General features: G+C 51.7%; 1 protein-coding gene across 1 annotated transcript in view; it reads left to right on the forward strand.

The window, feature by feature from the left end:
- The window catches only part of LOC146427483 (uncharacterized), a 52,674-nt gene that overhangs the window by 23,019 nt on the left and 13,116 nt on the right, over positions 1 to 16,539 (forward strand). The window contains exons 31-57 of the mRNA XM_085081604.1: positions 629 to 844; positions 1,599 to 1,703; positions 1,788 to 1,932; positions 2,035 to 2,249; positions 2,332 to 2,431; positions 3,019 to 3,185; positions 3,774 to 4,007; positions 4,367 to 4,464; positions 4,967 to 5,144; positions 5,352 to 5,579; positions 5,799 to 5,882; positions 6,047 to 6,220; positions 6,737 to 6,892; positions 7,174 to 7,294; positions 7,657 to 7,871; positions 8,513 to 8,764; positions 8,867 to 9,058; positions 10,025 to 10,174; positions 10,286 to 10,389; positions 10,796 to 11,013; positions 12,114 to 12,334; positions 12,676 to 12,822; positions 13,439 to 13,603; positions 14,275 to 14,426; positions 14,729 to 14,897; positions 15,511 to 15,619; positions 16,121 to 16,266. Of these exons, the coding sequence (XP_084937730.1) occupies positions 629 to 844; positions 1,599 to 1,703; positions 1,788 to 1,932; positions 2,035 to 2,249; positions 2,332 to 2,431; positions 3,019 to 3,185; positions 3,774 to 4,007; positions 4,367 to 4,464; positions 4,967 to 5,144; positions 5,352 to 5,579; positions 5,799 to 5,882; positions 6,047 to 6,220; positions 6,737 to 6,892; positions 7,174 to 7,294; positions 7,657 to 7,871; positions 8,513 to 8,764; positions 8,867 to 9,058; positions 10,025 to 10,174; positions 10,286 to 10,389; positions 10,796 to 11,013; positions 12,114 to 12,334; positions 12,676 to 12,822; positions 13,439 to 13,603; positions 14,275 to 14,426; positions 14,729 to 14,897; positions 15,511 to 15,619; positions 16,121 to 16,266 (4,461 nt within the window). The remainder of the gene's footprint in view (positions 1 to 628; positions 845 to 1,598; positions 1,704 to 1,787; positions 1,933 to 2,034; positions 2,250 to 2,331; positions 2,432 to 3,018; positions 3,186 to 3,773; positions 4,008 to 4,366; positions 4,465 to 4,966; positions 5,145 to 5,351; positions 5,580 to 5,798; positions 5,883 to 6,046; positions 6,221 to 6,736; positions 6,893 to 7,173; positions 7,295 to 7,656; positions 7,872 to 8,512; positions 8,765 to 8,866; positions 9,059 to 10,024; positions 10,175 to 10,285; positions 10,390 to 10,795; positions 11,014 to 12,113; positions 12,335 to 12,675; positions 12,823 to 13,438; positions 13,604 to 14,274; positions 14,427 to 14,728; positions 14,898 to 15,510; positions 15,620 to 16,120; positions 16,267 to 16,539) is intronic.

Below are 16,539 nucleotides of genomic sequence, written 5' to 3' on the forward strand. Positions count from 1 at the left end.
GAAGGACTGGGAGGGACAAATTCACAATAAAAGTCTTTCTGGGAGTGGAAAAGCCATTTCCCTGTGGGGAGAGCAGGCAGGAGCTAGAGGTGCTGCACAGCCAGAAAATAGGAGTTGTGTTTCCCAGGATCCAGATGTTGTTCTGTGCTTCCCCCAGACAACACCTGCCAGCTTGGTGGTGTTGTTTCCTCCTAATCCAAGTTTAGAGCTTTGCTGCTCACCTTGTTTCTCCTCTGTACTGGAGGAGAACATTTTGTCTCTCCCTGGAAAGGCCACTGAAGGTTAAAGCAGCTCAGATGTGAAAGCAGAATTAGCAACATCTGTGAATTCTGAGCAATTTAAATGGAAAAACTCAGATGTTCAGGGGGAAAACTTTATTTTAAGGGTTCCAGTAGCTGAAAGGGAGCACAGGGATCAGTGTTGGGTCATTAGGTGTTTTCCTGTGCCACCTGTCAGTTTTGCCCTGTTTTTTGGGGACCACTGGGGGTTAAATGTCCTATGAAGAGTGCAGTGAGTCAGACCAATAGCGATTTAAGGCCAGGTTAATTTTGTGTGTGCCTGCAGAAGCTGCTCTTTCACCCTGAGCAGCTCCTGTGACTCCATCCAGCACCTCCTCTGTCCTCCACAGGATTTTACTGTGACAGCCAGCAAGGGCCACTCATCGATGTCACCCTTTATCCCTGCCCACGAGGCTTTTACTGCCCACCAGGCACCAGCAGGAGCTCTCAGCACAGCTGCCCTGCAGGGACCTTTGGCCCCAGGCAAAAACTGCAATCTGTCCAGGAGTGCCAGAGATGCCCAGCAGGGAAATACTGTGAACTTCCTGGCCTTGCTGCCCCAACAGGTACATTGCTGCTCCTCTGAGCATCCTCATTCCTGCTGGAAATCATCGATGGCTGATGATTAGTGCAGAGGTTGGAGCTGGACTCCAGGGTTCTCACCTCAGCTGAGGTGAAATGTTTCATTTTACTTGTCAAGAACAGCTTGAAGAAGAAGAAAACCTCATTTTTTCTAAGCAAGAAGTGAGAGAAGGACTGCAGAAACCAGAATTCTATGTGTGATGCTTCTTTAAAAAAATCCAGTGTGGAGTTCTCCAGTGTCAAACCTGTCTAGATTTTTACTTAGAATTAGTTTGTGTTTTTAGCCTGGTTCCCAAATAATTAATCCTTCCATGCCATTGATGTGCTCATGATTAGGTTTAGCAAAGAGACAGAGGTCAAAACACTCAGCAATGACATCTCTCCATTTTTTCCAAGATTTTTTTTTCACATCTGATGATTTTTTTTTATTGGTCCTTGTCCTGACAGACCCTAATTCAGCAAAATTCTTAATATTTCAGGCTTCACTTTAGGATGTACTGAATGTGATTTTTAAGGTGAAATGTGTGCTGGGATATTGATTGGGATGTGGGATGTTTATTTATTGGGATGGGGGATGTTTATTGGAAGGTGGAGGCAGTGCTCAGGCTTCTCAATCTGTCCCTTGTCACCTGCATCTCCTCTGCTGCCCATTCCAGCAGGGATTGGTAGATGGCAAATGGCTGTATCTGAAATTTGTATTCCTGTGGTTTTTATTCTCCCATTATCCTGTTTTTCCAGGCGATTGTGCTGAGGGGTTTTGGTGTAAAAGTGGCTCCCGAGTGAGAAACCCCCAGGATGGAGAGTCAGGGCTGCCCTGCCCTGCTGGTCACTACTGTCCTGCAGGTAGGGCAGCTGTGGAGCAGCACTTCCCTTCATCCCAGCAATCCTGGCAGCATGTCCTCACCCTGCTGTGGCTGACCTTGCCAGGTGTCCCAGCGCCCCTGCCGTGCCCTGCTGGCACCTGGGCTGGCCGGGAGGGCAGCAGGAGTGTGCAGGAGTGCCAGCCCTGCCCTGGGGGACATTTCTGCAGTGGCACCGGGCAGAGGGCACCCTCGGGACCCTGCAGCCCTGGGTGAGTGGGGATGACCCCACACCCCACTGCCATGCCCTGCTGGGCTCTCTGAGGGTTTTTTTCCCTGTTTGAGATGCAGTTTTTCTGTTTGTCCTGCTGCAGGTTCTACTGTGCCAGGGGCGCCCAGAGCCCAACGCCCACCGATGGCCTGTCAGGAGCTCCGTGTCCAGCTGGTCACTTCTGTCCCCAGGGCTCCAGCAGCCCAGTCCCCTGTCCCCCTGGCTCCCACGGGCCCCATTCCCATGGAGAGCAGTGCCAGCCTTGCCCAGAGGGTCACTACTGTGTCCCTGGTGAGGAGCCCCAGCCGTGTCCCCAGGGTGAGTTCAAGTCACACTGAAATGCCAGCTTTGTCCTTGATTCTCCCAGCTCTGCTGATTCTGATCTGCTCTTCTTTTCCAGGGCATTTCTGTCCCCAGGGCACAGCTCTTCCCACTGCTTGTCCAGCAGGATCTTACAACCCTTCCCAGGGACAGAGCAGCTGCCTCCCCTGTCCTGAAGGGTGAGACACAGGGAGATTAGGGAGTGCTGGAAATGATTGTTTATCCATCACAGAGCAGGGGATGGGGGAAAATTAATTATTTGAGCACTGGAAAGCACTTGGGGAGGTGCTGTGGGGCAGCAGAGCAGCTGCTGGGCTGTTTGACACCACATTGGGGCCAGGAAAAGCCCTAACCCCACATCCAGCCCCACTGGGAGGGAATTTAGGCTGCTCAGAGCACAGAAACCATAAACTTACTGCATGTCTGGAGTAAAAACTGGTTCCCTTGGCAACAGGCTGGCACAGGGGAGAGGATCTCGAAAATCACCTGATGCTGAGCCTGGCTTTTCCCTGGGGGATTTATCTCCAATTACTGCCTGGATTGGAACTTGATTAACTTTTACAAGTTGATGAATCACAGCCTGGCTGTGTTGTGATTCAAGTTAAGAAAATGATGTCTCTGTGGCTTTTGCAATTATGCCATCAATTTGGCACTTGAGGAATCAACTCAGAGTGTAGTGATGATGCACAAGTGATGTGGTCCTTTCTGGTCAATCCAGCACAGGAGCCAAAATCCTCTTTTTTTTTTTCTTCTCTCTTTGGCCCAGGTTCTTCTGCCCCAAGAATTCCTCTTCCTTTCTGGAGAACCCATGTCCCCCTGGCCACTTCTGCCCTGCAGGCACTGCCTCTGCAGCTCAGTTCCCTTGTCCTAAAGGCACTTACAGCCCCCAGGCTGGCCGCAGCCGGAGCTCCCACTGCACCCCCTGTGAGCCAGGTGAGGCACAGCAGCCTCTCAGCGTGGTGACCCTGGGGACTGAGTGACCCTGGGGACTGAGTGACCCTGAGCTTCTGGGGCTGGTTTTGGTGCCTTGCTGGGATTACCTAAAACACAGGCTGGGCAAAGTTCAGAGAATAAAAAGCAGTTATATTTATTGAAGAGCCTTTGGGTGCATTTAGAGCAGACAAAGCCACTCAAGGGCTACACCCAAAATGGACAGCAGGTCATGAGTTTTTCATACTTTATAAGTTTTGTCCATTTGCATATGGAGGTTTAATCCTCCAATTACAGCTTCAGCTAATGAAGTCAATTACCCCAAGTTTGCTCCCCAATTCACTGCTGTTTACATGTCTTGGGGCTCTGAGACAGTGAGGTGTCCTTGAGGGGAATTGTTTTAACTAAAAAAGAGAGAACAGCAGTTTAGCACCCTGTGTGGAGTATGGAGTCTAGGGTTATACACTAAATAATGACAGGGTTTCAGATACACAAAAGTATAGAAGCTAAAATCCTAAGGCATCATTTTGCTCCCTGGAATGTCTCTCTGGGGGTTTCTGCCAGCACTGATGGCACTGTTTGCTCTCTCAGGTCACTTCTGTGCACTCCCCGGGCAGCCCCAGGTGACAGGACTGTGCCTGGCTGGGTTCTACTGCACTGGAGGATCTCCCAGCCCAAGCCCCAGGGATGGTGTGGTGGGGAACAGCTGCCCCCCAGGAGCCTACTGCCCTGGGGGCTCTGTCTCCCCCCTGCCCTGCCCGCCTGGCCGGTACAGCAGCTCTGCTGGGAACACTGGGATCCACGACTGCCTCCTGTGTGATGCAGGTAAAACACTGCAAAATGCTGAGTGATGAGATCACAGCCATTCCTAGGGCTCCTGTGCTGGAGCAGGCAGTCCTGAACAGCTGCTTTCCTGGAGAGAGGTGTTAGGGGGAGGACAGAGATAAATCTGCCACTTGTCCAGCTCAGAGGATGCTGGCAGTGCAGTGGAGATGGAGAGCTTCCCTTCCCACCCTTGCTCTGGGTATTCTCACCCTCAGAGGTGACACAAGTGCTGTTTGCCCTCTGCAGCTCTCCTCAGGAGAATCAAACACAATGAATATTTCCTCATCACAAATTTGCTGTTGTCTGGAGTAGCCAACATCTTTACTCTCCTTTCGTGGTGCCTCTTAATTTAATTTCAGGCTATTTCTGCAATGGCACTGGACTCGTGTCTCCCACTGGGCTGTGTGACCCTGGGTTCTACTGCAGTGGAGGCAGCATTTCTCCCAGACCTCCCAGGGTAAGCTGTGGTGTGCTGGAAATCGTGTAAAATATTCAAAATATCAGCGAAACTGAGTGTCTTAAGGTCACTAGAGTTCTCCTGCCCTGGATTAAACTCTCAACATCACCTCCTGCATCAGGTTTGTCTGGTTGATTGATGGTGAAAGGGAGAAGAGATAACAAAACACATCTGGCTTTCTTTGAGCTTCACATTGCAAATCTGAGCAGTAGTTCTGTTTTTCCATGTGGATGCTGCACAGCAGCCTGGGATGCCACATCAGATTAAAATTCCAGAGGTTAATAGTTCATGGGTTTGATTAGGATGCTGCAGCTGCCAGCCCTGCTCTGAGGCAAAATCCAGCAGGAATTTTTAAAGATGCTGACAAGAGTCAGCACTGTGCAGAGTTAAGGAGTGAGGGGGGATTTCAGGGTGAATGTCTGGCTCTCTTCACCTCCACAACATGACACAGAGCTTTCTACAAGGAGGTTTTGGGATGTAACTGTGGTGTTTTTCTCCCAAGCCAACAGCCAGCGGAGGTCCCTGTCCCCCAGGCCATGTGTGTGGGGTGGGCAGCAGCAGAGCCCAGCCGTGCCCTGCAGGGACCTACAGCCCCTCCTGGAGTGGCACTCAGTGCCTGGAGTGTCCTGAGGGCTTCTACTGCACCTCTGCTGCCTCCAACCTCACAGCTTGTCCTCCAGGTGGGTCTGGCTGTGCCATCCCTGGGCTCCTGGCTGGCCTCAGCCCTGAGCAGCTGCTTTTGGGGCAGGAGATGGGATTGACTGTCAGAGCAGTGACTAATTACAGGACAGACCCACCATTGTGGCTTGGGGTCAGTCCTTCCCAAAAAGAGATGAAGGGAATGCCTTTGGGAATCCTACCCATTCTGAAACCACATTTTCCTTCAGGTCACTACTGCCCCAGGAGCACAGAGTTTGCCACGCAGCACCCTTGTCCCCCTGGGACCTACAGTGACACTCTGAACCTCTGGGATGCTTCCCAGTGCCATCTGTGTCCTCCTGGCAGGGTTTGCTCCAGGCCAGGCCTGGCCAGGCCGGATGGACTCTGCTCACCTGGCTGGTTTTGTCCACCTGGATCCACAGCAAGCAAACTTGTGTTTCCTGGAAATTCCTCTGGTAGGGAGGGGAGCAGTCAAGGGTGGTGATGGTGGTTGTTGAGGGGGATATTGGGGTCACCTGAAGGATATTAGGGGGATATTGGGGTCACCAGGCTCAAGATGGCTTGCTTTCCCTTTTTTTCCCCTTAATTCAGTGCTCTAGCTCTGTTCTTCCTGAGCTATCTCAATGAAATACAGTGTAATTCTTACATTTCAACTCTGCCTTTCCCATTTGCAGCTCCAGCCCCAGGATCTGCTGGGCTGTGCCAAGCAGGAACCTTCTGTCCTGCTGGCTCATCTCTTCCCCTCCCCTGCCCTCCAGGTAGGAGCTGAGTCTTTCTTCCTGCTCACATCTTTCAGGTTGGGTTTTTGGTACCTAAATCCTCTTTCCCCTCATGCCAAGATCCCCAGGCAGCCCCAGCCTTGTGCTGGAACTGCTCCTGGCCTCTCCAAAAGACGCTGCTGCTGCTTTTCCCCATGCTCCAGGTCGGTTCTGTGCCAGCCCAGAGCTGGCAGCTCCCTCAGGTCCCTGCCAGGCTGGTTTCTACTGCTCAGGAGGCTCTGCAGTCCCAAACCCCAGGGATGGAGCAGTGGGAAACATCTGTCCCCAAGGCCACTTCTGCCCTGCAGGGAGTCACTCTCCAGCTCCCTGTCCCCCAGGTAGGTTTGCTCCCTGCTGGCATTTCCCTTCCCAGAGCTCTGCAGCCCTTTGCCAGGCTGGGCTGGAATTTTCCTCTATTCCCAAAGGAAAAGTTGCTCTCAGCATGGAAATTCAGCCACTGGATTGGAACATCAGCCCTGAATCACACAGGGATTGCAGAGCTGCCCTGGAGCTGCTGGTGGGGAGGGAAGCTCCCCCTCCACGGGAGAGATCATTAACAGCAGCACTAATGAGGCAAAGGGTTAAATTAGCTAAGAGGCTGTGGAACTTTTATTTCTTTCCTGGATTAATTTATAGTTTGTGTTAGCAAGGGATTGCACTGCTCAGAAATAAATAGGAATTCACCTTTAGCCTCTCCCAGGGAGTGCTGGGATTTTGGGAATTCCTTCCCAAACCAGCATCCTTCTGGGACTGGTGCAGCCAGAAAGTTCCTGTGTGAGCTGCAGCTTTGGGATCCTGATAATTCCTCCATGTAGGGATGCAATAATGGGATTTTGGTGGCTTTTTCTTCTCAGGCTCCTTCCTGCCTCACCCTGGTGGTCACTCAGCACAGGACTGCCAGCCCTGCTCCCCAGGCTGGTTCTGCTCCCAGCACGGCCAGAGCTCCCCAGAAGGGCTGTGTCAGGAGGGATGGTTTTGCCCAGCAGGATCTGTGTCAGACCAGCACTCAGGTAGGAATTCTTTGGGATTGTTCTTTACCTACGGGAGTTTGAGCAGCAAGATCCCTTCAAAATCTGATTTTACTTACAGCTGAAAGTTATGCTTAGAAATGGCTGTTGTAGTTAAAAATGTTTTCAAAAAATTATTCCAAGTAAGACAGGGTAAATTACTGGGTAATGCTAAGAAGCAGGAAAAATAGGGGATCTTCTCAAGGCAAAAAAAAAAAGAAAAAGCTGAAAAAAAATATATTTTTTTTTAATGTTAGAGGGGTATTTCTGTTTTTTGCTCCCAGATTATTTGTGTCCCGTGGGTCACTACTGCCCCCCTGGCAGCCCCAAGCCCCTGCCCTGTCCCCCTGGAGAATACCAGCAGCAGGCTGGCAAAAGCCAGTGTGAAACATGCCCAGCAGGAATGTGAGTGACGTGGATTTGCTCCTTCTTTTTGAACCTTTCTTAGGAATTACCAGGTGTATTTCCCTCTGCCTGAGGCTGCTCTGTGATGATGTACAAGATACACTTTGATGCACAAGACTGCTGCTCTTGTTCCTGTTTTCACACCACCTTTCCCTGTCTGGTGCCATTTTCTCATGAAAATGAAGTGGCTTCTTGTGTCCCAGGGAATCCCTGCTGGGATGGGCAGGGTGATCCTGGCTTTTTCTTCGGTTTTTCCAAGGAATTTCCTTCCCTTTCACTGTGTAGTCACTGCTTTGCATGGAGTTTATCTCTGGCAGAACAAAGGGACAGGAGGGATATTGGGATTTTTTTTTTTTTGGCAGGTTCTGTGCCCCACAGGAGCACCCAGGTGATGTCCAAGGGAACACCCACGGCGTGGCCAAACCCCTGGAGTGTCCAGCAGGACATTACTGCCCTCCAGGGACCAGAGCTGCCACCCAGTACCCATGTCCAGAGGGCACCTACAGCAACCAGAGCAGCCTGGCACACCCCAGGGGCTGCAGACCTTGTCCTGGGGGCACCTTCTGTGCCAGGGCAGGTAGGAATTGTGGGGGATTCAGCACAGCCCTGCTCTGCTTGGGGTCTGGGGATAGAGGGGAGTGCTTTGTGCAGCTCATCCAAATGGGAAGGAGCAGATTCAGGGATTTCTGGGACCCCTCGGGTAGGTTTGAAAGGTTTTTTGCAAACCATCTTTTGCAAGCTGATTTCAAGGCAGATTAAGGTGGTTTTGCCCTAGCAAAGGTTGTGAAACAAGAATCTTGGGGTTTAGGACTTATCTGGGTTTGATTGTCTCTGAGTGGAAAGACCAATAATGATCATTCACCTCTGAAAGGGAGATTTAGGAAACTCTCTGGGCTTTTATCCCTCTGCTCATCAGCTGTGGGAGGAAATATTGAGAGTATAGATCAAGCTTTTAACCCCTGATGGCCAGGAGGCTCTGGGACCATTGTGTCCCCAGAACTGTGGGGTTGGTTAATCCCAAAGCTGTGATTTAGGGGATGTCAGAAGTGTGGGGTTGGTTAATCCCAAAGCTGTGATTTAGGGGATGTCAGAACTGTGGGGTTGGTTAATCCCAAAGCTGGGATTTATGGGATGTCAGAACTGTGGGGTTGGTTAATCCCAAAGCTGTGATTTAGGGGATGTCCCTGCCTCACCTGACTCGCTGCTCGTGTCCTTTAGGGCTCTCAGCCCCGAGTGGTCAGTGCTGGCCTGGGCATTTCTGCACCTCCCAGGCACGTGTTCCCGGCCCTGTCAGGGATGCCACAGGGGCTCTGTGCCCCCCAGGGCATTTCTGCCCTGCAGGGAGCTCCGAGCCACAGCCCTGTCCTGCTGGCACCTTCCTGCCCCAGTCTGGGATGGGATCCCGCAATTCCTGCCTGCCCTGCCCTGCTGGGAAGTTCTGCCAGGGAGAAGGCCTGGCTGCAGTTTCTGGTGTGTATTGTGTGCTTCCAACATCCTTTTTTTCTCTTGGCTTGGATTTTTTTTTAAATGTTTTCTGGTTTCAATCCTAACCCCGCAGCTTTTCTCTTGCAGGGCCATGTCAGGCTGGGTATTTCTGTGACCCTGGATCCACACAGCCAGACCACAGGCACTGCCCTGCTGGCTCCTACTGCCCTGAAGGCTCAGAATTCCCAATCCCCTGCAGCCCTGGGAGCTTCAGCCCTGCCAGTGGGAAAGGGCAGGCAGCAGACTGCCAGCTGTGCCCAGCTGGGTTCTTCTGCAGTGGTGAGGATTGGAGGTTTCCTCACTTACCTCACTTTCCAGAGAGAGGAAAAATATTCCCCATCACAGCTCCATTTCTGACCCCCTTGGACACAGCAAGAACAAACAGAGTGCCCCAGGTCATTTTTAGTCAGTGATGCTTTCTAGCACTAAGCATAAACACCCCAAATCATTTTAATTCCAAAACCCCTGCTGGGTTCTTGGGAGCAGCCTCAGGTCACCCAGAACTCCTCGTGTGCTGTTCAACCTGCTCTCCACCTCCTGTGCATGTCTTACACGGCTCTGGCCTCGCAGGGAAACAAATATTGCTGGCAGGGAGCTCTCAGTCTGGCCAGCAGCCAGAGCTGGTCCTGCTCGGAGCTCTCACCATCTGCCTGCACAGGATGTTCATCTGCTCCCCAGCACAGAGCTTTGGGGTCACCCTGACAGTGACAAATTCACCCATCACCTTCCAGGGCAGAGAGGCTTTTCCTGGCTCAGGTGAGCAGCTGAAGCAGCAGGGGAGGAGTTGCTTGACGGAGCTAAGATGAGTTTTAGCAGAGCTGGAAGCACAACTGAGAGCCTCAAAATGCCAGCAGAGCTTTTGATGGGAGCCCTTTGTTTTCCCCAAGCGTTTAGCTCAGGACTGACTCACCTGGGTGAGGAGATGTTCTTTGCCTGAGGCTGAGCTCCAGGGAGTTGGTGCTTTCTGATGCCTGCTAGAGGTGGATGATGGACGAGATCATTATTTTGGATTTCCATTGTCTCTGATCTGGGCGAAACCACTTCTGAAGGGTCATGTTCTGCAGGCTCCTGCTGCTCATCTGCCTGACCTCCCCACCATCTGGGGCTCCTCCTGCCCCACGGGCTCTGCTTTCCTCTGCCCTGTGCCTGGCTGGGCCATCGAGGGAGGGAAGCTGGTGCTGTGCACAGACAATGTCATCATCTGTCCCAATCTCTCCTGAGCGAGATCCTTCCCTCATATCCCAGGTCCTGGAGCACAAACTCCTGAGCTGTGCCCTGCTGGGCACTTCTGCCTGCCAGGGACCAACTTCAGCACGGAGCACCCCTGTCCCAAGGGCACCTTTGGCCCCAGGACTGGTGCCACCAGCGAGTCTGACTGTGAGCCCTGCCCAGCAGGTGAGAGGGGACACAGGGGACAAACAGATGACTTCTCCTTTCCCATCACTGACCCCTCCAGGGCTGTTCTGTGCAGCTCCTCGCCCTGACGTTGTTCTCTGTTCTTTTCAGGGATGTATTGCTCAGCTCCAGGTCTGTCCCAGCCCTCTGGATTTTGTTATCCAGGTTATCACTGTGCCAAGGGAGCCACCAGCCCAGCGCCCTTCAAGCACAGGGTGAGTGCCAGGCAGCAGCAGCAGCAGCTCAGTGAGCCTGGGGACCTGGGGACCAGGTCTGTCACCATCTCCTGGCTTCTGGTGGCATGTTTTCCAAGCATTTCTGCTCCCTGAGAGCTCTGAGACATCCTACTCCTGATGTCTGCTGGAACACCTGGCTGCCCATGGATAAATTCTGGCCAGACCTTCATTTCTGCATTGCACTGGAGTGTGGGGTCTGGTATATCCTCTAAAATATGGCATCAGGGGCAGGATAACCAAAGCCAGGACCCTTTCATGCCAATGCTCTTTGCTTAGTTTCAGTGACAGCAAGTTTGTAGGACTGAGCTCCTCTGGGCCTTTCCCAGAACTTCTCTGCGCCAAATCCCACCTGGTGACACTTTCCCCCTGTATTCTCCCCATCCAGGTGGAATCCTCCAGCGCTGCCCTGCCTGCCAATGACATCTGCCCCGTGGGACACTTCTGTCCCCGTGGCACAGGGCACCCTGTGCCGTGTCCCCCTGGCTCCTTCTCCAGTGCCGTGGGGCTGGGGGCACAGGAGCAGTGCCAGCCCTGCCCGCCTGGCAGGGTCTGCAGTGGCCCAGGGCTGGCTGAGCTGGCCCAGGCGGGACTGTGTGACCCAGGGTGAGTGCCACGGTCACTGGGCGGGGACAAAGCACAGCTTAGCTGTGAGTTATAACCAAGGGAGATCCGAATTGCAGATCCTGGGCTTGTTCTCAGCCCTTGGGGTGGGATGTGGCTTTGCCTGGTAGTGATGCCTTGATGGGATAACCTGAGGTTACACAGAGTTAGGAGAATAAAAAGCAGATTAATTTATTTAAGTCCTTCAAGGGCATTTAGGGCAGACAGAGCCTACTCTGGAGCCTACACCCAAAATGGACAGAGAGTCACAAGTTTTTTATACTTTATAAGTTCTGTCCATTTGCATATTGAACTTTAATCCTCCAATTACAGCTTCAGCTGATGGAGTCAATTACTCCAAGCTTGCTCCCCCAATTCACTGTTTACATATCTTGGGCTCTGAGACAGCAAACTCTCCTTGGATTCCCAACTTAGAGGAATTGTTTTGTCTAAAAATGCTGAGAACAGGAGCTTTACCACCCTGTTTGGGGTCCAGAGCTAGACACCACAACTAAAGATATATGAAAAATATAGACACTAAAATCCTAAGGTATCAGTAGATATTCCTTTCCCCTTCATGTTTGCCTGACATCTTTTTTTCTGTTTTCAGTGAAAAAAAAATATTTTATATAAATCGCTATTGCAAATCCCTTATTTAGCCTCACAATCACACTTGCTGAGAATTTAGCCTTTTTTTCCCTTCTGAGTTCTCTTCCTCCACAAGGTGGTGCAAGAATCAGGGACAAGGCACCATTCCCAGCCTGTGCAATCCAGCAGGAAAGTGCCCTGAGCAGTGTCTGTCCAGCTCAGGAGCCTCAGAGCAAGAGGAAATCTGATTTCTTTTATAAGTGTAAGAGAGTCTTAGAAGTGATTTCAGTGCAGTGTAATGAAATTTCACGGGGAAAGGCTTCTGATAGCAGTTAGCACTTGAATTGCTTTGTCTAAAAACGAGAGAACAGCAGCTTAGCACCCTAGATGGAGCCCAGAGTTATACACTAGAGAATTACAGGATTACTGATGTATGAAAAATATAGAAGTTAAAATCCTAAAGCATTGCCATCCTCATCCCAGCTCTGGATTTTCTCTCTCTCTCTCTCTCTCAGCTATGTGTGCCTGGAAGGAAACTCTGCTCCCTGTCCCTCCGATGGGATCCATGGCTACAGATGTCCCCGTGGCTCCTACTGCCCTGGGGGCTCTGGGCAGGAGCTGCCCTGCCAGCCTGGCACCTTCAGCCCAGTGCCCGGGGCCAGTGCCTGCCTGCCCTGCCCACCCGGGCTGGCCTGTGCCTCTGCTGGCACCGTGCAGCCCCTCAGCTGCCCCAGAGGTGAGCCTGGGGTCTGCAAACCCCAAACTGGGTGAGGGGTGGGGGGTTCCTGTCTGTGCTCAGGGGGAGTGGGGTTTGCACTGTGCAAAGGCAAAGGGATCTTTGTGGCTGCAGTCACAGGTTCGGTTGCTGAAAAGGGGGATTTATGGTTTCTACTTAGCCTGGAATCAGATTGGGACCAGTTTTAATTTTGTCCTGTGTTTTCACTGATCACTGAATTCAGAAATCATTTTCAGCAGTGTTTTTTCTTTTTAAGCCTGGAGACAAGGGAAATGAGCTTTGCTCAGCACTCCCCTTCTCCCCTGTTCTGAGCAGAGTCTCCCTGCTCTCTCCATGCCCAGGGTACTTCTGTCCAGGCCAGACTGCTGTCCCTCTGCCCTGTCCCGAGGGGACCCTGAACCCCTTGGAGGGGGCAGTGGCCCCCACAGCCTGCAGGCAGTGCCCCGTGGGCAGGTTCTGCAGGGGAGAGGCCAACTGGGAGCCTGATGGTGAGTTTGGGGGATACCTGACCTCCCCCAGGACAGGGGCTGGGCTTCAGGGCTGAAACATCTCCCTGAATGGGGTAAAGGCTATTGCAGGACACCCTTCACCTGGGTCTGTGCTTATCAGCCATTCTTTGCTTCATTCTTCTCCCTGAGCATTTCTTTGGGGTGTTGTTTCTGTTACTGCATTGCTTTTCCTTCTCTCTCACAGATTTTTTTATGCTTTCACTTCCTTTAACACTTTTATCACTGCTCTTTCCATCCTCCAAAATCCTCCCCTCCCATTTACACACAGAGGAATTGTCCCTGGGCCAAAATTCCAGGGTTGGATACCTGGAAAGAAGAAAGGCAGAGCTCTTCCTATGGGAAACAAAACCCAGGGAAGCAGTTAGGGAGGAGATAAGGTGAGCAAACGCCAGGTGAGGTCAGTGAAGCAAAGAAAGGGATTGAGGCTAAGGGTTAACGAGGAGAGGGAAAGGCACAGCAAAGGTGACCAGCCCAGGCTATCAGCAGAGCTAACTCAGCACCAGGATGGGCTTTGGCCTCTCTGCTCTTATCTGCACCTTGGCAGCGGTCAGGAGAGCCTCTGGGTGGTGCTTTTCTCCCTCTGTGTGTGTCTCAGGTCTGTGCTCTGCTGGGTACTTCTGCCAAGGAGGAGCCACAGATGCCACCCCCCGTGGGACAGCCGTGTCCCCTCTCAGCGGGCCATGCCCTCGGGGACACTACTGCCCCCAGGGAACTCCATCCCCAGTCGCCTGCCCTGCTGGGACCCTCAACAACGCCACTGGTGAGTGGGATGCACCCCTGGTTTGTCCTGTGGTGACCAGCTGCCCCTAAGGTCAGTGGCCACATGTTCCTTTTTGCTGGTCTTAGAATTGTGAGCCAGACATGATTAAAGGGATAAAAGACTTCTATACCTCGGTAGTTTAATAGGATTCTATGGCACACCAGCTTTCCAAGGTGGGAAACACCAAAAATGCACACACTCTATAATGTATATACAATTTTATACACTTTGCAAATTAGCACATCTGTCTAGGATCCCCGAATAAGAAACTTAATAAATGAAGTAATGTGCCCCTGCTCTAAAGAATTCCCCCCCAGATGAGGCTTGAGTCTAGTTTACATAATATGTTCTAGAGAAGGTTTCAACCAAGGTTGACCCTCACATTTTTGATAGCATGGAGCTTTTTGGCCTCTTACTGTGAGCGTTTGGTCTTCCTGCCTAACAGAACTCCAAAACTAAGCTAGAATATCAAACTACAAAAGTTACAAGCTTGTAGGTTAAGGGTATAGAGGATACAGAGGACATATAAAAGGTATAAAAAAATGTATAAAAGGGTATATAAAAATATAATACTGTAAATATAAAGGCAAAACTTATCAGACATAATTTCCAGAGATGGTGACTACATGTCAGGTGTTCTCCCTGTGTCCCCTGTGTTTGTGTCCCCTCAGGAGGTGACTCCCAGGACAGCTGTGTCCCCTGCCACCCCGGGGCTTTCTGTGCCAGCGCCGGGCTGAGCTCTCCGACAGGACCTTGCTCTGAGGGGTTTTACTGCCCAGCAAACTTCAGCTCCATCAGCCCCACGGCCTTCCTGTGCCCCAAGGTGCTGCTGAGGGGTTCTCAGGGCTATTCCTGTGCCCCAAGGTGCTGCTGAGGGGTTCTCAGGGCTGTTCCTGTGCCCCAAGAGGGGTTCTCAGGGCTATTCCTGTGCCCCAAGGTGCTGCTGAGGGCACAGGGGGTTCTCACTCTGGGCAGGGCTGTTGGTGCCCCACGGTGCCAAAGGGTCACCCAGAGCTGATGGAAACACTGGTTTCACCCACACAGAGGTTTTGGGGATGCTGGGTTTATACAGACCCTGAGGTTGGCACTGTCCCCATGAAATCCTCTCCCTGCTGTGTCCTGCAGGGTCACTTCTGCAGCTCGGGGACAGTCCTGCCCAGGCTGTGCCCTGCCGGGCAGTACCAGCCAGCCCAGGGCTCTGCCACCTGCCTGCCCTGCCAGAGGGGATTCTACTGCCAGGAGCCTGTGGCTGGGAACCCCCAGCGCTGCCCAGCTCATTGCTACTGCCCCACAGGTACTCTGGCTTCCCAAGGGTTCAGTGGCTGTGACCCCAGTGTGTCACCTCAGGCCAGGGGATGGGGGGTGGCAAGGAGCCAGTGTGGCACAGTGGCCATCTGGGGGTCATTCAGCTTGAGAGTCTTGCCAGAGCATTGATGCCTTTGCTGGGCTTACCTGAAACAGAGGCCAGACAAGGTTAGGAGAATAAAAAGCAGATAAATTTATTATAATATTTCAGGTGCATTCAGGGCAAACAAAGCCCACTGGAGAGGCTACACCCAAAATGGACAGTGAGTCACGAGTTCTTCACATTTTATCAGTTCTGTCCATTAACATATTGAGCCTCAATTCTCCAATTACACCTTCAAGTGTTGATGTCAATCACCCCAAGTTTGCTCCTCCAGTTCACTGTTGGTTACATATTTTGGGGCTCTGAGGCAGCAAAGTGTCCTTGGATTTCCATGCAGAGGAATTGTTTTGACTCAGGGTGCTGGGAACAGAGGTTTTAGCCTTTTATATGAATCCCAGAACTACACCAAAGCTACAGATACATGAAGAATAGAAGGTAAAATTCTTGAGGCATCACTATAACACTCACAATGAAGTTTATTTTTGTCCCTTCCTTTTAGGGACAGGAGTTCCTCTCACTTGTCCAGAAGGCACCTTCACTCCTGAAAACATGACTGGCCTCTGGAATGAGAGGGAATGCCTGCCCTGCCTGCCTGGCCACTACTGCAGGTTAGCAATCAGCTCACCCTGGAGTTTTTCACTTTCTCTGGGGCAGTTTGGCACCCTTGTTTCGTGCTGGGAGAGCTCTTCCTGGCTTCTCTGCTGCATTTCTCTCACTCAAAGTAAATCAAAATATAAGCTTAGGCACAGGGTTGGGTGCAGAGGCATTGGATCTGCGAATTCTGGGAGGCAAAAGCAGTCTGGCATTGTTGTTGTGGGACAAAGAAGCACCTGAAAGAGGGAGTAGGTGGCATTTGTGAAATCATGGAAGTCATGCAGAAAGTCCAGCCCAGTGGAAAGTCACCTCAAGCAATTAGCCAAGGCCATGGAACTTGAACTGACTCACTTTAGTCATCTACACGTTTTCACAAGTGGAAAAATGTGTCTGTTTTCTTTCTCACATCAGAAGTCACTTTTAGTGCAAACTTTGCAGAGTTCCCATTGTCAATCCTCGCTCTGCACCAAACCAGCAGCAGCTCAGAGCACACAGACTGCTATTTTCCTCTCCAGGCACGGAAGGCTGGAAGGGAAATGTGCTGCTGGCTATTTCTGCCTGGCTGGAAGCTCCCAGGCTGCTCCCCAAGGCTTCCCCTTCTCCTGGCGTTTCCTGGCTGGGTGCCGCTGGGGCCAGCTGTGTGCAGGGCTGTGTCCTGCAGGTAGGTGAGCTTTTTAACCACATTTACCCCACAGAACACTGACTTGCTTCTCACCAAGGGGAGAGCACCTTATCTGGTTTAACACATTGCCATCCCTGCTTTAAGATTAGCTCTCCCTGTTGGTTTCCTCGTTTTTCGCATCTTTTGACCCCAAGGGGCTCAGACCAATAGGGCCACCTTGAATTTACAGTGCTGAGCTGCCAATCCAGAAGAATTTGAAGGCTCCTGGCTTGGCAAAAGTTCGTTCTGCAACAACAGCACACTCTAGCTCAG

Source organism: Lichenostomus cassidix, chromosome 24, assembly GCF_008360975.1.
Source record: "Lichenostomus cassidix isolate B80296 chromosome 24, HeHo_3.0, whole genome shotgun sequence".
In the NCBI taxonomy this organism is placed as follows: domain Eukaryota; kingdom Metazoa; phylum Chordata; class Aves; order Passeriformes; family Meliphagidae; genus Lichenostomus; species Lichenostomus cassidix.